Here is a 22,565-nt window from a genome sequence, read left to right on the forward strand (position 1 = left end):
CCAGAACTGCGCGCTGAGCAAACTCTGACGCCACCCAATGGGCCATGCCAATCCAGTCCAGTCTATGATGGGAGGGGGCTTCTAATTCATTATCAGGAAGCCCTCAAATATGTTTTCCTTGGATGGTCACAGGCCTCAGGCGGTGTGGACACATCTGATCCCCGTGGGGTCATTGTGGTTACACACTCAAGAGACTGTCTTTCCACCCCTCCCTCTCTCCCACATGCTTCTAAGTCACAACTTCTCGTCGCTTGGTGGGATCCCCAGCACTTTCTGGGAACAACGTCCATCGGTCCAATCCATTCCAACGGATTCCTTTTCCGTTGGATACGGGGCCCATGAGAAGCCAAACAACTTCCCCGGGTCGCCCAGAGAGACTCTGTCGCCCGGGACTCTGCCCCAGCGGATGTTCCACACCTATCATTTGGCGGGCGGGGCTCGAGGGCCTGGGCTGCGCTCTCCGCCTTTTCTAAGAGGCGGAGGCGAGAACCCGAGCAGCTCTGAGGTCTAGGCGAACGGCGAAGAGAGGCGCTCGCAGCCGGGCGGGGAGACCAGCGCCGGGCTTCTGCCTTCGTCGGCTCTCTGGCCGGCGGGCGGGGCCAGAGGGCGGGGCCAGGGGCGGGGCCGGACCATGGCGGGCGGGGTCTGCGGGCTCCACCTCCCGACAGAGGCAGGAGGTGCCGCGGCGGAGCCGCTGAGCTCCAAGTCTTCCGAAAACTTGTGCGCAGCGGTGGCCTCGGCGCGGCGGCCGAGGATGGGGTGGTGCGGCCGCGGCTCCGGACCGCCGCCGTCGCGGCTGCTGATGCTGCTGTCGCTGCTGCTGGCGGTGCGCGGCGCTGGCGCGGCCCCGCGCTCTGCGCTCTACTCGTCCTCCGACCCACTGACGCTGCTGCGGGCGGACACGGTGCGCAGCACGGTGCTGGGCTCCAGCAGCGCCTGGGCGGTGGAGTTCTTCGCCTCCTGGTGCGGCCACTGCATCGCCTTTGCCCCGACGTGGAAGGCACTGGCCAACGACGTTAAAGGTGAGAAACTGGGTGCCGGGGTTGGGTGGGGGGAGGCTCGCTCTCCTCGTCCCATCCGGGCGGATCCCCGCCACCTGCCTTGCGGAGCCCCCTTCGGCATTGCCCGCTTCCCCCTGCCCATCACCTCCGCCCATCTTTCTTTCTGCCCCTCCCACCCCCCTCCCCACCCCCGCGCCCAGTTTCCCAGCTCTCAGCTCCATCTTTAGCTCCCGCCCTTCGCTTTCTTTTTCCCCTTGGCCGATGTCCCGAATTTCTCTCCCTCTTCCCGCGGTCTGGGTCCGCAGACCTGCCCTGCTTTCCATGTCAGTCTTCTGCCGGCTTACGGCCCCCATGCCTGCGACGTGGTCGCCTTTGTTCCTCCTCGCTGACACCTTACACGGCTTCCTGTAGTTCAGCCTTGTGGCAGCAGCACCCCTCCTACCGAGTTCCCCAGCTGCGATGGGATCAGTACTCATTCGACTGCCCTCTTATCCCCACTCCCTCCTTCCTTGCCCCACCCCTTGGCTAGCAGACCCAGCTGGTACGTAGACTCCTTTCTCAGCTTTATCTTTGAGGCAGAGTTTCCCTGTTTCCTGTTTCCAGGCCTCTCCTGACCTGCTGCCTCCGGCTTTAGTTTCTGGGCCCTCCTCTGTCTCCCCTTCCTTCTGCTTTAACCTAAGGAGCCCAGAGGCCTGATTGAGGGCAGCCTCTTGGTGTGTCTTTGGCCCTTACTCCATTTTACCATTCATTGGCCTGGCCGCTAATACCATGTTTTCTTCATTCTAAAGAGACCGTCAATTGCCATTCTTTTACTATCAGCCTGAGAGGTAGAGGGATAAGATGATCACTAATAGATGGATAGGGATTTAAAGGCATCCTCCATTACAGAAATGTTAATGTTTTTAAAAACTTAAGTTTTGGAGCTGAATAAATATGGCAACCATAGTAATTTATATTTATCTAGTGCTTACTACAATAAATGTCAGCTTCCTGAGTAAGTACTCGATGTACAGTATCTCAGTTTCCTTTCTGCAAGTCAGGGTCCCTGTGGGGTCATCCATCTGTCTAGCCCGGGTGGTGGGTATTTGGGCGGGGCTGGTATGTGGTAGTGCTGTATTTCTGATATGCTGCTCTGAGTGGAGCTATTTCCTGCTTATGGTGCTAGGGCCCTAGCAGGGCTCCTGGCCTTCAGTGGTCACTGAATGAAGACTGCAGTTGTCTTTAGGGAATAGGCCTCTTCCTGGAGAGAAAACAACTGGAGCTGTTGTTCCCCTGCTGTGCTGTTGGTATTTTTTTTGATAAACTTAACTGTTTGCGGTAGAGTAGTGCATTTGGTGGCACTAGAGCCCACCTGTGTATGCTGAAGACATAAGAGACACGAGTTCGATCCTGTGTCAGGAAGATCCCCAGGAGGAGGGCAGTATTCTTGCCTGGAGAATCCCATGGACAGAGGAGCCTGGTGGGCTATGGTCACACAGAGTTGGACATGACTGAGTGACCAACACACAGAGATGTTGTTACATTTGTAGATGTTGTAGATGTTACATTTGTAAATTTGTATGTTGGTTTTCAAACTCAGGCCCCTTCTTCCCTGGAGCAGCTTGCACAGTGGTTGCTGAAGTGGCCAGATGGAAAGATGTATCATATGGTCTAGCCATATGGTCTTGGAAAGTTATTTTAAAACAAAACCAATAAACCAGTTTCCCTCCAAATTACATATAGACACTTGTCTGCAGGCCTCTACAGTTCTGTCACCTAAATGTGCCTTTTCTCAGCAGTTCTTCATGCTATTTCAGTGATATCTACACATCTGGTCAAAGCAGGAGGCAGGTAGAATGTTGAACGTGGAATCTGAACACCTAAGCAGTGTTAGGTGTTCAGGGGACACTGTGGTCCTGAACATCATAAAAAGTCCTAGGTCAGTTTCTACTTTGAGGCCATAAGAGGTCCTTAGTGGCTACAGATGGACTCCATCTAGAAGATTCTTAGGTCTTGAGAGTGATGGACAGAAAGATTACCTTCCAGCTGACTCATGAGTTCATTCTCTTGCAACCTAGAGATTTCCAGTGAATTGTACATCCAGACACTGACCCTGCCTGCTCCTAGATGAGGGTCTTCTCCCCACTGTAGGAAGTAAGAGTCTTTCCCTAAAAAAAGCAAGTCAAAACTTACCCTTAGAAAGGAAAATGGTGTCTGTGGAGATGAACCGCAGTCCATGAGAGGTAGGAGGTTTAGGTGAAAACCTGGAGTCTCTCATGAGCCATGGAGGTGTCAGCTCCCTAAGCAGGATCAGGTTGGGGGAACTGACTTGTCGAATCTGGTGTTGTGTTGCCGTGATAAAGAATGCCTCCACTCCAGTCCAAGGAAGTGTTTCCTGGTGAGGCCCTTCAACACCTCTGTGTTCTGAGGTTCCTTGAGAAAGTTTGGTTGTGGACCAGCAGAGGGCTGCTCTCCCACCACCACAGGCCCAGGGGCCTGTGGCCCCTGCCCTCTGCCTTTGGTATGAATGTGTTGGGTAGGAGCAGTGAGACTGTGGAAGGTTATGGGCGGGGTGGAAGTGGGGGAGAAAATTGTGCAATCCTGCCGAGTTGGCCTCAGGCATTCAATCTGACTGGCCAGGGCTCATTTCTTCAGTAACCTGTGGGCTAGGTTCTCTGGGGCAGTTGTTACCCTGGGGCAAAGCACCTGTTTCTAAGGACCCAGATCATCCCTTTCTACTCCAGAGCAGCTCTTGTTACCTCACCATACATTTGGGAAAATTGTGTTCCTTTTAGACCTTCAGGCTTCTTTACCGGCTAATCAATCAGCAAATATTTGTTGAGTGACTTCTGTGTACAAAGCACTGTTTACATTACTATTGGGTAAATCACCCAGCAGGGAAATTGGCACCCCTAAGAAGCTATATTTGAAAAGGGTCAAAGGAGCATGGCTTAGCCATTTCTTGTTGTGGGAATTCAGGGAAGGGCAAAGTCACAGAGGCCTTTATCTAAATAGTTATTTATTACACACTTGCCTTCTGCCAGGCACTGTGCTAAGGGCCTTTATTGGCCATTACAGGCCTTTAGACAATCTTTGTGAGAAGACATCTGAGCAACAGATAGTCCTGTTTAAAACAAAACAGTTAAGTAACTTTCCCAAGATTACACAGATGCTGGAGGAGGTTCTCTCTTTTTTTTATGTATTTATTTTTAATTGAAGGATAATTGCTTTACAATATTGTGTTGGTTTCTGCCGTACATCAGCATGAATCAGTCATAGGTATCCATATACGTCCCCTCCCTCTGGAGTCTCTCCCTCCCACTTCCCACTTCATCCCACCCCTCTGTGTTGTCACAGAGCCCCAGTTTGAGTTTCCTGAGTCATACAGCAAATTCCCACTGGCTATCTGTTTTCCATATGGCCGTGTATGTGTTTCCATGCTGTTCTCTCCATTAGTCCCAGCCTCTCCTCCTCCCCGCCCACCCCTCCCCAGCCCCGGGTCTGTAAGTCTGTTCTCTGTGTCTGCACTGGAGGAGGTTCTTGCACCCAGCTCCTCCTGACTTTTTAGAGCCAGGCCAGGTGGTGAGGCGGGAGATGGAGGAAGGGTAACGCAGGTGAAGAGCGAGGAGATGAGACGTGTGAGACGTGGGTGCTGAGTGACAGCGAGCGGTGTCGGTCCCTCCCTTTCTCTCCCAGGTGTGGCCCTCGCATCCTGCTGGTACCCTTGCGCTACTGGTGTAGAGCCTGGCCCAGGGCAGCCGCTCACTGAACACCCGTGCAGACTGGGGACATGAGCCTCACGGGATCCCCATGAGGCCGTGGGGAGCAGGGCTTCTGCTGCTGCCGTGGCTCCCCTTGACTCAGACCCAGGGTGTCAGCCAGCGTGAGGCACAGGGAAGGCATTTTGGCCATGTCATGGTCTCATGGCCCAGAAGCTGGCATCAAGGGGGAGGGGACGTAGTGGGAACAGCCTAGGCCGGGCTCCGGCTCCCTGAGTCGGAAGGACTCCCTAGAGACTCAGGTGGGATCGCGTTCTGACCTCTCCACCTGACTGGCCCCTGTGGCTGGGGCAGGCCTGGCCTCTGCCTGAATAGAAGCCCAGGCTGCATCACCCTCCGAGGTCTCAGCCATTCCCCTTGGCAGGAGTGGGTATCAGAGCTGGAAAGGACTTGAGAGACCTTCATCTCGGCCCTCTTTGACCTGTGAGGAAACAGACCCAGAGAGGAGACGTGAGGTGCTCGTGGTGCTTCGGCCAGTGACAGCCGTGAGCAGGCCTTGGGTCCAGTGCCCCTTCCCGGTCTTGTGAGTGGGGGCGGGGACGCTGCCCGTGACTCCGGAAGGGGTGCACCCCCCCTCACCCCAAGGTCTCCCTCTCCCACCACCCCAAGGTCTACAGCTGTCCCCTGCCTACCCTAACCTCCCCTCTCAGCCCCTCCATTTGCTCACTTACACTCTGGGCAGTGGAGAGATTACTTTGCCAGGGCAGTAATTGAATAGAGAGGAGGGCTGGGCTGAGTCTGCTGATTATTCGGTGTTAGGCCTGCAGGTTGTGGTATTAAGTCACCCAACACCTTAGAAAGCCTCCTCCACCCAGCTGTGTTCCTTTTTGACAGCAGGGCAGCTTCCCTTAAATGTGGCTTAGCTTTACCAGCGGGGCACCCAGATAAGGCCGTCTTTATTCCTGGTGCTGTTACTAGAATGATGAATCGTCAGACCTGCGGTGACTAGTGTCAAACCAGATCTGTGTAGGTCATTATGGCTCATTAAGGTATTGACATTGATATTCCTGAGAAACATTCCTCAGCCTGGACTTTCCCAGCACCTGACTGGCCCCAGCCTCCCTCTCCCCCTCGGGCTGGGGCTGGTAAGAAGAGGCACTGGGTTTCCATTTCCTGGAGGTAGAGGGAATCAAGGCGTAAAGAGAAGAGTCGCAGACTTCCAGGAGCCAGGAGCTGAGAACTCCCAGGCACCACCACCACGCCCCCCCCCCCCCCACCTCAGCCTTCCCCATTACTAACACCCTCCCCATCCCATCCCCTCTGAGCTTCCTGGCTGAACAGAGCAACTTTCTGTTGTGTCCTGGGCCCTCTCGAGACCAACAGAGAGGCTCAAATCCTGGGTTTTCATCCCATATTCACCACTGATTAGTTATGTACCTTGGGCACAGTTATCTGATCTCTATTTTACAGTCTAAGAAAGCAGGTCTAGAGCTAAATACCTTCTTACTTTTTCATAGCGGAGTTGTGCACATTAAACTACATAAATAAGGCATGCAATAACCTAACATGCCTGATATCATCATCTGAGTAAGGGCTGAGTCTGTGATATTGACCAACCCTTGTGTGTTGCAGAGAATGGTGTGTAGCTAGAAGAGGAAACCGTTTTAACCATTCTCTCTCTCATGGAGAAGGTTGTGATCAGAAGTGAAGTGAAATTCGCTCAGTCGTGTCTGACTCTGCGAACCTATGGACTATACAGTCCATGGAATTCTCTAGGCCAGAATACTGGAATGGGTAGCCTTTCCCTTCTCCAGGGGCTCTTCCCAACCCAGGGATCGAACTCAGGTCTCCCGCATTGCAGGCAGATTCTTTACCTGCTGAACCACCAGGGAAGCCCTTTGTGATCAGAGCAAATGGCAAAAATACAAAGGGAGTGTCTTGACCCTGGTGAGGTAGAGGGACGAAAGTGGGTTTTTGGGTCTGGTAGGCCTTGGGCCCCTTGGAGACCTCTTGGTCCCTGTCCTCATTTGGCGACCAAGGGGAAATGGTGCCCGGGGTGGTGGTGGGGTGAGAGAATCTGGAGTGTGCCATGGGTGCTCATGGAACACTAGCTTTGAGTCCTAACCAGCCCCCCTTCCCCGCCATCCCCTGCCAGTCCCTTGAGAGCCTCATTCCCCAGTGAGCAGCAAGTTTGAGTCCTAATCCCACCCCCTGCCACCCTGCTGCCAGTCCCTTGAGAGCCTCATTCCCCAGCGAGCAGCAAGCAACAACTTGGCCTGAGGGAGAGCGGCCTGTAGTCTCTGAGAGGAGAGGAGCAGCTGAGGCCTGCTGTCCTCGGTCACCCTGCCAAGTGGCCCTGTGAGACCCCTGGCCAGGGGCCCTCACTGTTGGAAGGACTCAAAATTGTCTCTCTTCCGCCCTTAGATCTAATTGACTTGTTGACTCTCTTGAGAACAGCTGGATCTTTCCTGGGGGTCTCCCCAAATTAAATGACCAGAGCCCTAGACACAGAGCTGAAGAAGCCAAACCTGGAATGTGCTAGATGACCCTGTGGGGTGACTTGTACTTCTCACACTTTGCTGGGCCTCCCTTGGATAGGAGAGGCGCCAGAGAAAGGAGCTCTGGGGTGCTCTGTCTGTGATCCAGGGCACCATCCCGTCCCTGAGCAGTTTGCTTCTCCTGCAGGTGACGGGCATTAACCTCACTCCTTACCTGAACCTGAGGATAGAATGTGGCTGGGAGATGTTCCAGCCCTGGAGTGGCCCTTGCGTGCTACGTTGCTCAGTCATGTCTGACTCTTTTCAACCCCACGGACTGTAGCCTGCCAGGCTCCTCTGTCCATGGGATTCTCCAGGCAAGAATACTGGAGTGGGTTGCTATGCCCTCCTCCAGGGGATCTTCCCCACCCAGGGATCAAACTTGGGTCCTGCCTTGGCAGGTGGATTCTTTGAAGCAGCCCTTGGACAGGGGTCAGTTGTGTAATTCAGTTAATAGTCGCTGAGAACCTATTGAGTTCAGGATAATGCGGAAGCTTGGCAAGGAGGGTTCAAGGATGGACAGGCTGTGGGATGGACAGGCTTGGAATTGTGTGGTGGAAACGAACACAGGGTCCTGAGCCTTGGGCTTGGAAGGTGACTCTTTCTAAGGGAAAATCCTGTTCCAGTTGAGTTGTACCTGACAACTGGAAGTTTGTTAGAAGGGTATAGGTGGCCGTGGAGTAGCCTTGGTGAGCATTGTGCTTTTAAGAAAGAAGAAAACCCTCAGAGTTCCTGGGGTATGATCTGGGGAAGTGGTAAGGGGATGCTGGGTGGGGAGGGACCAGACCAAAAAAGGCCTTATGCCTATAGGTTTTCTTCTAGAGGCAATGGGAGCCACCAAAGAATATTGAATAGAGAGTGACATAGATCTGCAGATAGGAAAGATCACTGGAGGCCAGCTAAGCCGGTGATAGAGCATAGTAGAACTTTGGCCAGGAGGGAAATGAGACATTTCATCTGGACAAGAAACCCTGCACTAGCTCACTGGGAGGGTGGTTAGAGGTGAGGTTAGAGATAAAGAACCCAGGAGCAGGAAAAGGAGACTAGACTAGGGAGTGGGCGGGAGGAGACTTGCGAGGGAGGGTGGACAGGACACGGACGATGCTTGGGATTAGCGGTTCCGCGTGGCTGGACTGCCTGACTCTGTCCCTCCCACGTGGTGCCCACAGTGGGGGTGGGGATGGGGAGAGCAGAGTGGCAGGGAAGGCAGGAGGGCTCCTGTCCCGAGCCTAGCACGGAGCAGACCCTGACCAGTGACCAACAGCCCCATTTGTGCAGGCCACCCTGCAGCTAGATGTCAGACCAAAGGACACAGGCCATTCGGGCTGGCAGGCGTTTGTAGGTCAAAAGGCTGTCTTTCTGTGCCAGGGGAGCCAGGAGCTCCCTAAATGGGGTTCGATGAGATGGGGGAACGTTGGGGAAATGGCATCACAGGCTGGGGCTCACCTGTCTCTGCAGAACACTTCCATTCATGCCCTACTCCCCCATCCTCACGTCTCTCTCCCACCAGGATTCAGTGCCAAGAGGAGACTGCCAGCCAGAAAGCAGAGGGGGAGGGGGGTGGGGAGGAAGTGGGCATTGCCTCTGGCCTGCCTCACAGTCCCAGACCCCCTCCCTTGTGTCACCTCTAGAAGGACCAGCTTGGCTGCTCTGAACCTTCAGAGCCTTTCCTTTGAGGGCTGGCTCAGGGTATGCAGTGGTATCCTGGCTCTTCTGTCATGGAAGTGGGGGTGACCCTGCTCCTCTGGGCATAAACAGTTCTTGGGAGATCCGATGGTTTTTCAGATGTTGTAAGGGACAGTTCTGGGGCGAGGTCAGAGGTCCTGGGTCTTGGGGATGTTATTTGGCAGTTAGTCTCCTGTCATTAGTGGGTTCTGGGTGGGCTGCCTGTGTCACCCTCCACCGCACCCCATCCTGTGCTCCAGATGGGAGGTGAAGGGCCCTGTGGGGAAGATGTGGGCTCCCCGAATCCCCGGGCAGGCTTGCTCCTTCCCTTACATGCCCAGAAATGCCCATGCTGCAGGGTGCTGTGGGAGTCAGCCCAGACCCCCTGCCTGCACGCCCATGCTGGCCCCTGCCTGCCTCCCAGCAGCGCCTCTGCAGCCCGCCTGGTCTGTGTACATGCCCTCACAGTCCACCTGCTCCTCACCTGCCCACCCCGTTCCCTGGTTCCCTGGCAGCTCGATGACTGTTGAGGCTCCACTCGACTCCCACCTTTCCTGCCAGGCCCCTGCATGGTCCTCAGGGCTGGTCTCCCCTGTGGCCACATTCCTCCAGGGCCCTGTGCCACTCAGCATGGTACCACCCTTCCATTGCCACCTCACGGTCTGTGCAGCTTCATGTGCCTGTCTTCCCGCCTGGCAGGAGCAGCCTCACCATAACGTGGCACTTTGGTGGGTACTCCCGGGGCACCTGACCTGGAGCTGGAGCTCGCGAGGCCTGCCTGGTTGATGAGTTTGTTTTCTGTTTCGTAGGTCCTGGGCTGCGGCCCAGATCGGTGCCATTGTTCTCTCTGCCAGTAAGTTCCAGCAGAGGGAGACTCATGGCCTGGGGCCTGACGAAGGAGCAGGGTGCCCAAGCAACTGGCCTGGGGTGCTGCTCGACTCCTTCCAGACCTGGCCTCAGGGCTTCTTTCCCAGCGGCTCTAGGTCCCAGGTGTCTTCGCCCGCCTCCTCTAGACCTGTGCCTTCATCTCTGGTTGGGCAGCCGGGCCTCACCGCCCTGTGTCCCACCCACCCAAATGGGGCTGACAGCCAGCACCTTTGGCCACAGAAGCCTTCACCGAGGGTCCACTGGGGAATTCAGAACTCCTGAGGCATGCTCTTCACCCTTCTGGAGCTGACCCTCTCTAGAGGCCAGCAGCAGTTGAGGCAACTTCCCAAAGGCTTTTCCCCAGGAGGGCCAGGCTGGTCTCACACCTCCCTTCAGCCCATGTGTCCCTCCTCCACCCCCGAATAATGGAGAAACACAGATTGCTGTCCTGAGTAGGCTGCTGGTGCTGGGTAACTGTGCCCTAAGCACAGGCTAAATGCAGAATAACCCAGCTATCTCAGAGGCCCTTTTTTGAAGAAGGGGCGACCTTTCTCCTTAGAGCTTCTGGGACAGGCACTGTGGGCATTGGTGGGGATGGCGTGTACTTACCCCAGGGTTTTGGTTTTTTTTTTGTCATTTCAGATTGGAGGCCGGCGCTGAATCTCGCTGCTCTGGACTGTGCTGAGGAGACCAACAGCGCAGTTTGCAGAGACTTCAACATCCCTGGCTTCCCGACCGTGAGGGTGTGTGACCGGGAGAGGGCAATGCGGGCCTAGGGGGGAGTGTCGTTGGAGCACTTTGCCGGCTGCCCCGTGCTTCCCTGGCATCTGCCCGGCTGAGCTCCGTGGGGGTCCTCCCAGGCTTCTGGGCCTGACCTGATTAGATCCCAGCCCCTGGAGTCCTGTGCTTTGATGAGACATCTTCTCTAGAGGCAGAAAGGCATGTGAACTGGGAGGCAGAAAAGGAAGAGGCTCACGTGGTGTGTGACCTTCTCCCCTTTATAAAAAGGGGCTGGCTGTGTGTTGTCGTGTTGGGACCCACAGATTTTGGCTGTGAAAAGTGATCATCCCCTAGGTTGATGAGAGCTCCCAGCTCCTGGGAGCCTCTTTCCAATCAACTCCTTCCCCCGCCCCCACCCCCCGACCTCCCAGCCTTAGAGGGCTGATCTCAACCATGTAAAACCAGGGTTTAGGCTCTGACATACCTGGGGGCAGGATCAGACTCAGGGGACCTCATGGTCTCCCCAAAAAGGACCCGAGAGACACTGGCAGGCCTCATCTTCCTCAGGCCAGTGCCTTGAACCTGAGTGTCTCAGAAGTGACCTGTCTGGAGAGGCTTAGCCCCGTGCCTCAGGCTGCAGGGATACCCATCACAGGAGTCGACACATGACGGCCCGTCACCCGGCTCTGGCTGCAGGCAGCATGAGTGCTCTGATGAGACCTTGCCTGCCCCCCGCAGGGCATCAGCCACTTAGTTAGCATCTGGACGCCTTCCAAGGCTCTCACGTCAGAGGCCCTGGGAAGCCCAGAGCAGCAAGGCTGTGTGCCCTCCTCAGGGCTCAGGTCCGGCTGTAATCCAATTAGTTCTCCTCCAAATTAAAGAATCCACATCCGCATCTCTCTCTCCAGCCATAGATAATTAGCCTGCTCCCCCCTGCCCCCGAGAATGGTATCTAGAAAAGCAGTTTCCTCTGCTTCCACTAGGATTAAGCAGGAAATGCCTTTGAAGACTGAAAAGCCAAGCATTGTCCCCAGAACAAGAGATCTCTGAGTTGAGGGGCTTCAATTGCCAGGTGGAACTTTGAACCATATCTGAGCCTGAGGACACCTGGTGAATTCCTCTGGAGAGTAAGACCCTGGGCTCCTCCAGCCACGTCCAGTTCTGAGTCCACATTCTCCTCCAGCCATTTCCAGCTCTGAGTCCATGAGATGGTCCTGTTCTCATGGCCAGTGACCTCCTGCTGGGTTCAGGGTTCTGTGGCCCAAGAGAGCTCCCTCCCACACTCCTGTTTACCACTTAGGGTGAGGGCCCTAAGCCCCCATTCCGCTGGCCTGGGAGGTGTCCTGAGGCAGCAGCTGCTGCTGTTATCATTTAGAGGAGGCAGCAGAGACATTTTCTATTAACCATCTCTTTTACATTAAAGACTCCCATGATGGGGCCACTCCCCTATCCCCAGCCCCAAGATATGTAACTTGAAATATTCAAAATTATTCTCCAGGGGCAGCATGGAGCCTTCTGTTCTTTCTGATGAGTCAGGGTGAGCAACCCCTTGTGGGAAGCTGAGGAAAAGAGTCAGGGTGATGGCAGGAGTCCCTGTTCACAGGCCAGAGTTTTGGTCCCACTGAGGGTTCTGCTCAGGGGTCCAGCTACTGCCCAACCCCTGGGAAGAGGGTTGGTGATGGGCCTATGGCCAGGTCGGGACCTTCTTGGGGGGTTCCGTGGGGCCTGGCACCTGGGACATTCTGTGTCTGGGAGAGGCTGGGGCTCAGTGGGTGTGAAGGAGGCGGCCCAGCCACACCAGGAGATCCAGAGCTTCTCGGCGCCTACCCGAGTCACGCAGAACACGCAGCCCGGGTGCCTCAAGTGATTCATCTCCCCAGCCGCCCAGCTGGCTGTGGGAGGGGCGCTGGGAGGGCCCCTGAGCGGGGCTCCCTGACCTCTCCTGCCTCCACACGGGCAGCACCAGGCCGGGCCAGGCGGGGCTGGGCTGGGAGTCACCTGTCTATTTCTTCAGAACTCCAGAGACCAGAGTGGTGACCTCTCAGCCTCTCCCAGGCAGCCCGCCGCTCAGCCCTGGCAGGGAGAGGCACTCTGTGCCCTGGCCTCAGGGCTCTGGGCCAGGGTGCGTGTAGTTCTAGCTACTGGTGCATCTCAGCTCTAAGGCCCCAAGCAGTGGCTTTCAGATCTTGGTACTGTGGCCAGCGATATTTACAAGGAGATCCAGAAGTCGATTTGGATCCGTTGTCCCTAAAAGCAGTCGTTTCATAAAACAATGTTCTTAGTAAGTGCAGTACACATTGATATTTTCTGTTCTATTTATTAAAAAAAAAAAAAACTGGCTGTGATTCACTAAGTTGATTTTACAGCTTACTGCTAGATTGCTTCTGGTGTTTGGGAAGCACTACTCAGATTCCAAATCTCCAGAAATTCTGGCCTCCTGAGAGCCCAGTGTGCCTGTGAGCAGCGTGGTTGGACTCCCTGGAACGCAGTGCAGAGCCCAGAGGTGGCCCTGGCTGCCAGCCGGCCAGAGAGACAGCCCTGGTCCCCTGGGGACTGGGGCCCGTCCTCGCCCCAACCCACGAAGGCTGAAAGCTCTAAGATGATGAATAGGCCGAAGAGAGAGTGTTGCTGGTGTAAAGGGGACAGGCCCACACAGGAGTCTGGCCACCCCCAGTGACATGTGTCATTGTCCCTTTCCTCTGCTTCCTGCCCCTTGTCACCCTGAGCAAACAGCTTCCACCAGCCCATCCTGTTTAGCAAACAGCTGGCCCTGCAGGGCGGGCCAGCTGCATCAGGGCCCAATCAGATGGGAGCTTGTGCCCAGCTGGAAGAGAACAGAGGTGAGGGAGGGAGAGGATAGCTGGAAGCAGGTTCTGGCTTGTGCTTGGGGACCTAGAGGCTAGAATCTGGGGTCAGGGAGGCTTTGCCATGAGTCACAGGAGCGCCCCTCAGTGGATAATGGAACAGTGCAGCCGAGGGCCTGGCTGGGATCAAGATTACAGGAAGCAGCAGCCTTGCGTGGGAGCAGACAGAAGTCTTCCCTTTGCAAGATTCTGAGGAGATAATCGACACAAGTTCAAATCTTGGCTCCCCTCTTACTGTGACTCGAAAAGTTGCTTAACAATGCCCTAGCCACCGGCCTCAGTTTCCTCCTCTGAAAAATGGGATGATAATATTTCCCTAATAGATCGTTGCCACGTGTGAAATGAGGTCTTACATGTGAGACTGCCAAGGCACTGCGGTGTTCACCAGAGTTCCATGAATCTTAGTGGTCTTCTTTCCGGTTGCCCATGGGCTCATGGTAGCCCCTCTGTGATGCTGCATTTGAGGCAGTCCATCTGTCAGCAGCTGTGGAGTGAGTGTTTTCTGTGGATACAGCCCCGTGCTCACCATTGCAGAGAAGCCAGGCCTGTAAGCCACAGCCAGAAAGATAAGCAAGGCTGGCCAGACAGGAGAGTGCTGTCCACAGGGCACTGGAGTGCCCAGCTAGTTGCCAGGCAGGGAGTGACGTGTCTGTGGTGAACTCAGGGAGAGTTTGGGCTCACTGAACTCTCCCTCCCACGTCAAAGAGCCCTTCGTGTGGGAGGAGGAGCACCCAGAGGAGGGGGACTTCCGCAGGATGTGAAGGACAGATCAGGTTTGGCTGGGAGGGAGGAGGAGCATGGGCAGGGAGGATGTGAGGGCAGAGGCTGTGGGCAGAGCCATGTAGTGAGCTGAGAAGGCTGATCTGGCTGGAGCAGAGGCTCCTGTGGGGGCTGAGGCAGGGCCCCGGGAGGAGGGAGCCCAGGGATGGCCCGTCCTGGAATTCAAGGCTGGGAGTAGGGGTTGCAGTCTGGGCTATTATTTTGTGTCTCTCGTTAGATGGTGACATGTCAGGGAGCTGGGGCACAGGGATCAGAAAGATGTCTCTAGCCTCTCCAGAGAAGGAGATGGGCTTGCTTTCAGCAGTCACTCATGCTCTTCTAGGCATCTTCTCCATGGACAGTCCACAGGGTAGGAACCGTTAAGCTTGTGCATATCTTACAGGCTTACTGTAAGATATTTGGAGGTCATTTTCCTTAAAACTTGTTTCAAAGGCTTGGACTCAGTGCCACTAATGGTTGCCACTGGCAAATGTACTTCCTGCTTAGCCTTATTTGCCCCCTGGGAAGGCAGCTGTTCCTGGATAGGTTGGCAAAGACCTGCCCAAGGCCATCCGGTCACCCGCCTTTGGGGAGATCCCCATGGTTGGGGAAGGCAGAAACTCCTGGGCAAAGTGTTGAGAGGAAAGAGACTGGGCTGACTGCTCCTGGAGGAAAGAAAACTCACTGCTGGCATCTTAATGGCCTGTTTCCAAGGAAGGTGGTAGTTTCCCTTGGGTACAGCACATGCCTCCAACAGCTGACTTAATAAGGATGCATATTAATAAGAGGACAAAAATGTGCCCTGACTCGATTTTAATGTGATTTTTACATGAGCTTCCAAGCTGATCAAAGGGCAGAGGTTCTCTATTCAACTGAACAAATGTCTTTTGAGGGTTTCCATGTCCTTGACACTGTGCCAGGCACTGTGGGGCTTGCAGAGGTGAAGAAGCTGTCGTCCTGCCCTCCCAGTTGGGAGGTGGATGCATGGAAAGATCAGGTTCAAGTTCAAAATAGCTGAAGTGTAAGAAATAGGGGGCCAGTGGGAGGTAAGTGTGGGTGGGGGCAGATCCTGGAAGGCCTCGGATGCTGCGAGTTCACACTTTATTCCTTGGCAGTAGGGCGTGATGGAAGGGCTTTTTAGGAGGAGTGACGTGATCAGACCAGAACTGTCCTTTAGAAATCCTTGCAAAATGGCGGTGAGGTGATGGCTGGAGAGTGAACAGATGGAGTGTATTACTGATTCTAGGGCATGAGTCGGGGCACAGGTAGAGACAGTTGTAGTGGTCCCAGAAGTAGGGGGTAGGCCCTACTTCAGACAAGGCATCTGGTCTCGAGAACTGCAGAAGTGTCACAAAGGTCAGGTTCACAGAACACAGGGCTTGGGGGAGAGAGAGGTCCTGGGCTGGGTGGCAGGGAGGAGCTGGGCGTAGAAACAGGTTGGGGGAGGGCTGACTCAGTCTCCAAGAGTGTGTGTGTATTGAGGGAGGGGTGCCAACATCTGGAAGAAAGAGAAGTTAAGACAACTGAGGCTCTGAGGCAGGGTTCAGGTCACAAAGCGTTGGGACAAAGTAGATGACATCAGCCAGGGAGACAAATAATGGGTTTGTCTGTCCATTCACCCGTTTATTCACTCGTTCATTCAAAAGCAGAGACTGAGCCCCTCGTTGGTGACAGTGGCTCCCTGCGCTTTTTAAACAGCAGAGTGCCACGGTCTGATGCATGGCGGGAGGAGAACTGGGGCAGGAGATGACAGGGGCCATGGGCACAGGGGAGGAGCCCAGGACGAGGCTGAGACGAGGGCAAAGGGAAGGCTGTGAAGATGACCACAAAGGCCTGGGTGGTGTCAGGCAAACCAAGGGAGGGTGATGACATGAGGTGGAGAAGGAGAGTGTCGGGAAGACGTGGCCCAAAAAGCCCTGGCTGAGGGGAGGAGAAGCAGGCAGCGGTGGCGACAGATACCGCGGAGAGAGTAGGAAGGGCTGGAAGGTCACTGGACGGCCAAAGAGGTCAGCCTAACTTTCCTGGAGCCCTCACAGCTGAGTCGAGGGGGCCTGAGCCACGGCTGGCTTCTTGGGAAGGCAGAGTACACTGTTCTGAGAAATTTGGCGGTGCAAAAAAATGGGACATGCCACAACTGGAGAAGCCTCCATTCCCATCCTTCATCCCTTCCTGTCCCTTCTCTTTTTTTTAACTTTTTTAAAAAATAGATCTGAGTCTATTTGTAGGCTTAGTGAAGGAGCTTGTAGACTAAGTAAAAAGTGAAAGAGAATGATCGATAGGAAAAAGTTCCTCTAGAGTGTGAGGTGCGGGAAATAGCACTCCGGCGGTGACATTGTTCTGGAAGGTGGCTGGGACAGAAGGGGCGGCTGTGTGAGGGGAGCTCTTGGAGTTCCCGCAAGCCCCTAACTCAGGCCCCTGTCTGACTTCCCACTGCCCATGGCTACGGCCTTCAGAAGGCTCAGCTTGGGTCTGGGGGGCTCACGTTTGATGGAGGTCATGCCAACCCCCTTTTCATAAGGCCCCTGCTCAGATCTTGGAGACCTGATGGTTGAAGAAGAAGAGTCACCACACTACTCTTCAGTAATGGACAGTAGCAACTATTGCCACGGAAAAGCCACATGGCTTAAGGCGTCATGGTGTCAGTCATGTTTTTACAGCTATGGAAGCAAGTTGAAATCTGTCCTGTCTGTACAAGGACCACATCACTCTGCGTAACTGCAGCTGTAGAGGCCAACCTCTGGGATATTATTTGTGAGCAAACCAAACCCCCAGTAGGTGTGTCTTTTATTTTGTTTCTGAGAAACAAAATCAGCCTATAACATGCCCTCTCTACTTGATCTCATGTCATAAGCCTGGAAAAGTGTGCTCGTTTTTACAAGTATAAGGATGGCATATAGTTTTCTTAATTCAAAGTATATTCAGTATCTACAAAGAACACTATTGGGAATACAAGTGGTATGTGCCAGTGAATGGTTTTCACCCAGAATAGAAGTTTATATTAATGCTCTAAGTAGAGAGAGGATAAAACAGGGTTCAGGTCCAGGGTCCAGGTGAGGTCAGCAGGAGCAGATTTCAGGTGGCGAGAGGTGCGTGACTTCTCCACATCTTTGCTGTTCACGGGGGAGAGGCGGGCAGGTGGCCTCCACATTTTAGTTTTCTACCTACAAATAGCTAGAACAGACAGGTCCAGCTGATCGGTGTTTCCTAGTATTTAAAAGGAACAAAGAAAGGGGATGATGATGTTAACACGTGTTGATTTCTTGCTGTCTGTACCAGGTACCATGCTAAGCACTTGAGTTGTCATTGAATTGTCACAGTTCTCCAAGGTCGACAAGTGTCATCCTCATCTTAAAGATGAGAAGGTTCAGAGAGGTGGACAGATTGCCCAGGGTCACACAGCAAGAGCGTAGTAGAACCAGGCCTTGAACCCAGGCCTGGTAGACCCGAGGGCCTGCACTCAGGCACCAGCTTGGATAACCGAACGGCCCTGCTGTTGGAGACAGGGGCCCAAGATGGCTACAGGTAGCCCTGAGGTTAGGGACCTCAGGAAGAGACCTCTCCCTAGCCCGCAGGCTCTCCCTCAGGCAGTTAAGTAGCCACCTGTCAGGACGACCCAACTCCATTCCTCCTGAGCCCAGGCCGGGGTTCTGGCTGCTCTCTGAGACGGGAGCCCGGGTTCTGAGGTGCCCTCCTGTGTCCTCTCTCCCAAGGGGGTGACAGGCTGGCCCTGGGCGTCATGCGAATGGGGAGAGAGTTAGCCCGGCCCATGTGTTACAAGGCTTGTTTCCTCAGGGGCTCAAGCCTACCCTTCAGTAGGACTGAACTGGAGACGCCTCCCTTCTGGAGTGTGCCGAACCAGGCTGAGAGTCCTTGGAGGCCAGAGACGCCAGCCTCTCTGCCCCTCTTCCAAGATAAGGAACCAGGACAGATGGCCTCCAAAGGCCGCTGACATTTTCCAGGGTGGGGCTGGGGGTATGAAGTGACTTCACTTTATTTTTTCAGACGGGCCTGCATCATTTAGTCACAGAGGAGCTATTTACTAGTCCTACATGCTGGGTCCCTGAGCTTCGTAGAAACAGGCTGCCTCCAGTCAAGTGTCTGAGCCACAGCTTCCCCGGGGGCTCCAGAGCTGTGGGGGCAGGGCTCGGGCGCAGGACACTGGGGAGAGGAACCCGGGTGCTCTCCAAGAGCAGACACCTCCTCCTCTCATTTTACAGACCAAGAAACAGGCTCACAAAAGTCATTTCCCCATAGCCGCCCCGTTGAGTAAACAGCTGGGCCTCCACAGCCCAGCTGCTGTGGCTGTGGTACTCGGAGCTCCACTGACTCCTGCCTGTGTGTTTGCTTCCAGTTCTTTAAGGCCTTCTCCAAGACCGGCTCAGGAACCACGCTCTCAGGTGGGTGTCCCGGCTCTCGGGGTCCCGTTGGCGCTGTCCGCGTCTTCCTCTCCCTCCTTCACCTGGGCTTCTACTGAGAGGGGAGAGAGAGCCCAGCAAGGTCTGAAGGGGGAGGAGGGCCCCAGGGAAAGCCAGAGGGATGTCCTCCTGAACCTGCCCTCCCCAGCCAGCCTGGAAGATTCCTCCGGGAAAACGAGGCTGAAGAAGCCCGTCCTGGGAAGCGGGGTCAGGTGTTCCCAGAATGGCCCTTGTGTCAAAGTGGGATGGGCACCCAGAGGAGCAGCCAGACAGCGTGTGGAGGGCTTTTGGGGCGCTCTCTCCTGCCCTGAGGGATGGGTCCCTCTGCCAAGCTTAGGGCCGGGGGTGACCCCCACCTGCCTCACGTGGAGGAGGACTGACAGATGCTTCGTCTTGCTCAGAGCTAGCTCGTGCGTTGGGCCCTTTCTTCTGTGAGGGAAGCTGGGATCTGCACCCTACTCCTCATCCCCTGCCCCCTTCATCACTCCCCTCCCCCATCATCATTTACAGTGGCCGGAGCTGATGTGCAGACGCTTCGGGAGAGGCTCATCGATGCCCTGGAGTCCCACAGTGACACGTGGCCCCCGGCCTGTCCCCCGCTGGAGCCTGCCAGGTAGCTGGGGCCGGGGTGGGCCCGGGGCGGGGTGGCAGGATGGCAGGCATGGCAGTGAGAGGGTGGAGGGGACAGCAGGGCTGGGCAGTGGCTTGGGTTCTCCTGTTGCCTGTGCTGTGGACACCTGTACAGTGGGCTGGAGCCCGGAGCCGCTGCGAGCAGCTGGCGGAGGGCTTCCCATTGCTGGAGAAGCCCTGACTTCCTGGGGCTGAGCGGGATGAGAGGGCCCACCCCACCAGCTGGGAAGGGAAGGGTGGGCCGGGATTCTCTGGGTCATACCTGCTCTGCTTCTCACAACCTGTGCTCAGGAACCTTTGAGGAATGAGACAGGATGTCGCTCAGTCTGACAGAGGAAGGGTCCCTGAGAAGGTGGGCGTGGGGAGGAAAAAGGGAGACCAGATGCCATTTAGAGGAAATGGGACGGGGAACTGAGAGGCACAAAGCCCTGTCAGATGAAGGTGCTCCTTTCCTGAGCCATGGCTGTGCCTGGGGGAGGGGGAGCTGACTCTGCGCCCCCCACCCCACCACCCCACCCTCGTGCTGCAGAGCATCCAGTGGCTGGGATTCAGGCAGCCTCCCAGGATTGCCTCTGTTCTAGGAAATCAAGATAACAGGGTGCACAGTCTCTGGCCCTAACTCCCCCATGAGGGAGACAGGGAGATTGAAAATACGAGGTCCTGCCCTTCTGGATGAGAACTCCAGATAGGAGACAGCCCACCTGAGGGGCCAAGAAGGAACAGATGCAAGTACCAGCCAGGACTGCTGGAGGTGCCCAGCTGCAGGACACAGTGAAGGTTCCAGAGGCTGAGAGGGCCTCGGGAGGCAGACACTGGGCTTAGGGCCCCCTAAGTGTGTGTGCTGGTGTCTCGAAAGCTGAGGCCCTGCTGAGAGATTGTGTTTCCAAGTGTCAGTGGCTGTTGAATCCAAGTCACAATGCTTCTTTTATCCTCTTTCCCAATTCTTCATCCTCCCAGAGGGCCTCCAGGAGACCCTGGACTAAATATCTAGTCTTGGTGCAGTTTGGGGGTTCCATAAGTAGACCCCATCTCTGCAGGAAACACCCAAGCCAGCCTGTGCCCCGCGCCTCACTTCTGACGTTTCTCAATGACCGTGTCTCTATGTCTCTCTCTCTCATACCCACACTTCCCTCATGGTGCCTTTCGGCCCAGAGGGATCTCAAGAACAGTTGACTGGGTAAACCTGCCAGCCTCTCTCAAAGTGATCCTTCTAAAGAGCTTTAGGGAGGAGGCAGAGATGTGTAATGGAAGGTGGGCTGCCTACTCCAGAAGTGTGAGAGGGAATGAATGGGGTGGGGGTGGGCTGTGTGGACAGCAGCCTGCAGGGCCTGCTCTTCTGCCAGCCTGGGGGACACCTGCTACCACCTCAGCGGCTGTCAGTATCCATCCACCCACTGGGGCACGCTCTGGCCCCCACCTCTCTGGCATGTCGTTTTTACCATCACTGGGCTGGAATCCATTGGCCAGCTGTTGTGTCATTGGATCCAGAGAAGGGAGACAGATCATCAGTTTGAGGATAAAAGTAGAGGCCATCATGTACTGTTACGTGTCTGATGAGGTTCTGCTTTTTTATTGAAATAAGGACACAGATCATTTTTGTATTATGTAATTGTTTTCTGTTGAAACTCTGCATTTTAAAAACAATTTATATCTTAATTATTTGATTTTGGGGGGAATAATAAAATTTGACTTATTAATTTCCACCTTTGTCCTGGGACCCTAGTTTCCTTGTTTTAAAATGAGGAGGTTAAAAAATCTTAAGATAAGATTAGATGGCTTCTAAGATCTCCTGTACCCAGGACTTTCTGATTTTTTAATTCCTCTTTTATGCCTGCTACAGGAGAGGAAAAAGCAAATCTCCCAGTTGGTAGTGACTTGGCACAGACTAAGACTTGTGTCTGATAGCTAATAAACACCAGTCTTTTAGGGGACCAATAAAAACTGCAGTTCTAAGTCTGGGCCGTACCCTGGGCCAGAGCATAGAAATAACTGGTCTCAAAGCTTGCCTCCCCAGGTCTCCTCCCTAGACTGCCTATACTCACTCCTGACTCTGAAAAAACAACCCAAATAGCTTGGTGAAATGAACCAGACATTAGTTTAGGTTTAGGTAACAGAGAATCTTTTGAGAATCAGTGTTTGGTTTACTCCTGCTGGAAGGCTGGTATGGAGACTGCGCGAAGCCTTGTGTGAAAACAGCAGATGTGTGTGGCTGTCCCCACAGTACTGTGTCTGCCAGGACGGTTGTCACCAGCAGTTTTGCTTTATTCTCACCACAGAAAGAGTGACTGCCAGCGGTGTCTCTTGCAGGCTGGAGGAGATTACTGGATTCTTTGCAAGAAACAATGAAGAGTATCTGGCCCTGATCTTTGAAAAGGAAGGCTCCTACCTGGGCAGAGAGGTGAGCTGCCTGCAGGGTTCCTGCATCTCCAGGATAGACATTGTGGGAGAGAGAGCCCAGTGAGTTCAAGAGCAGGGCTGGTCCTGTGCACTTCTTAGCCCAGCACTGGCCTTCCCCCTGCTGGCGGAAGTGGGGAAGTGTAGGAGCTGGACCTTTCTGTTTAAAGCCTTTTTGTCCGTTTTGATCTTCCTCTTGGCAACTGAGGGCTTCCCAGATGGCTCAGTGGTAAAGAATCTGCCTGCCAATGCTGGAGATTCAGGAAACTAGAGTTCGATCCCTGGGTCCAGAAGGTCCCCTGGAGGAGAAAGTGGCAACCCACTCCAGTATTTTTGCCTGAGAAATCCTATGAACTGAGGAGCCTGGAGGGCTACAGTCCATGGGATCGCAAGGAGTTGGACACGACTGAGCACACACGTTTGCATGGAAAATGAAAATAATAACATCTGCTATTTATTAAGCATTGCTAGATTGCTGGCACATATAGTTGCTAATTTTTCTAATTAACAAAGATGGTCAAATAACAAGCCGAAAATCACACGGCTAGTAAGTTGGTACAGCAGGACTTCAAACCAGGTTTGTCTGCCTCCAAAGCTCATGTTGTTCCTATGCTACCCCACCCCCAAAGAAGTGGAGTAACAAATCAGGGGGAGGGAACCTCAGAGAGCATCTAGTCCCTCTTGAGGATATGGGGTCCCTTCCCAGGTGAAACAGATAACAAAATCAGGCTGGTTGGAATCTCCACTCCAACATTTATGATCAGTGGTCCTCAACCTTTTTGGCACCAGGGACTGGTTTGGTGGAAAACAATTTTTCCACGAACTGAATGGAGGGGATAGTTTCAGGATGATTCAAACACATTTCATTTATTGTGTACTTTATTTATAATCTAATGCTACTGCTGATCTGATAGGAGGCACCAGTCTGCAGCCTGGAGGGTGGGGACCCCTTACTTATGTGATATGGCTGTGATCGTTAGTCAACTTTTCTGATCTCATTTCCCTGTCTTTGAAG

At 54.4% G+C, this 22,565-nt stretch overlaps 1 protein-coding gene across 2 annotated transcripts in view; it reads left to right on the forward strand.

The window, feature by feature from the left end:
- Window positions 1-616: 616 nt before the first annotated feature.
- The window catches only part of QSOX1 (quiescin sulfhydryl oxidase 1), a 41,604-nt gene continuing 19,655 nt past the window's right edge, over window positions 617-22,565 (forward strand). For both annotated transcript variants that reach the window (XM_070768530.1, XM_070768531.1), the window contains exons 1-5: window positions 617-1,022; window positions 10,411-10,511; window positions 18,463-18,508; window positions 19,037-19,139; window positions 21,464-21,554. In XM_070768530.1, the coding sequence (XP_070624631.1) occupies window positions 632-1,022; window positions 10,411-10,511; window positions 18,463-18,508; window positions 19,037-19,139; window positions 21,464-21,554 (732 nt within the window). In that variant the 5' untranslated portion in view covers window positions 617-631. The remainder of the gene's footprint in view (window positions 1,023-10,410; window positions 10,512-18,462; window positions 18,509-19,036; window positions 19,140-21,463; window positions 21,555-22,565) is intronic.

This window comes from Bos indicus, chromosome 16 (genome assembly GCF_029378745.1).
Source record: "Bos indicus isolate NIAB-ARS_2022 breed Sahiwal x Tharparkar chromosome 16, NIAB-ARS_B.indTharparkar_mat_pri_1.0, whole genome shotgun sequence".
In the NCBI taxonomy this organism is placed as follows: Eukaryota; Metazoa; Chordata; class Mammalia; order Artiodactyla; family Bovidae; genus Bos; species Bos indicus.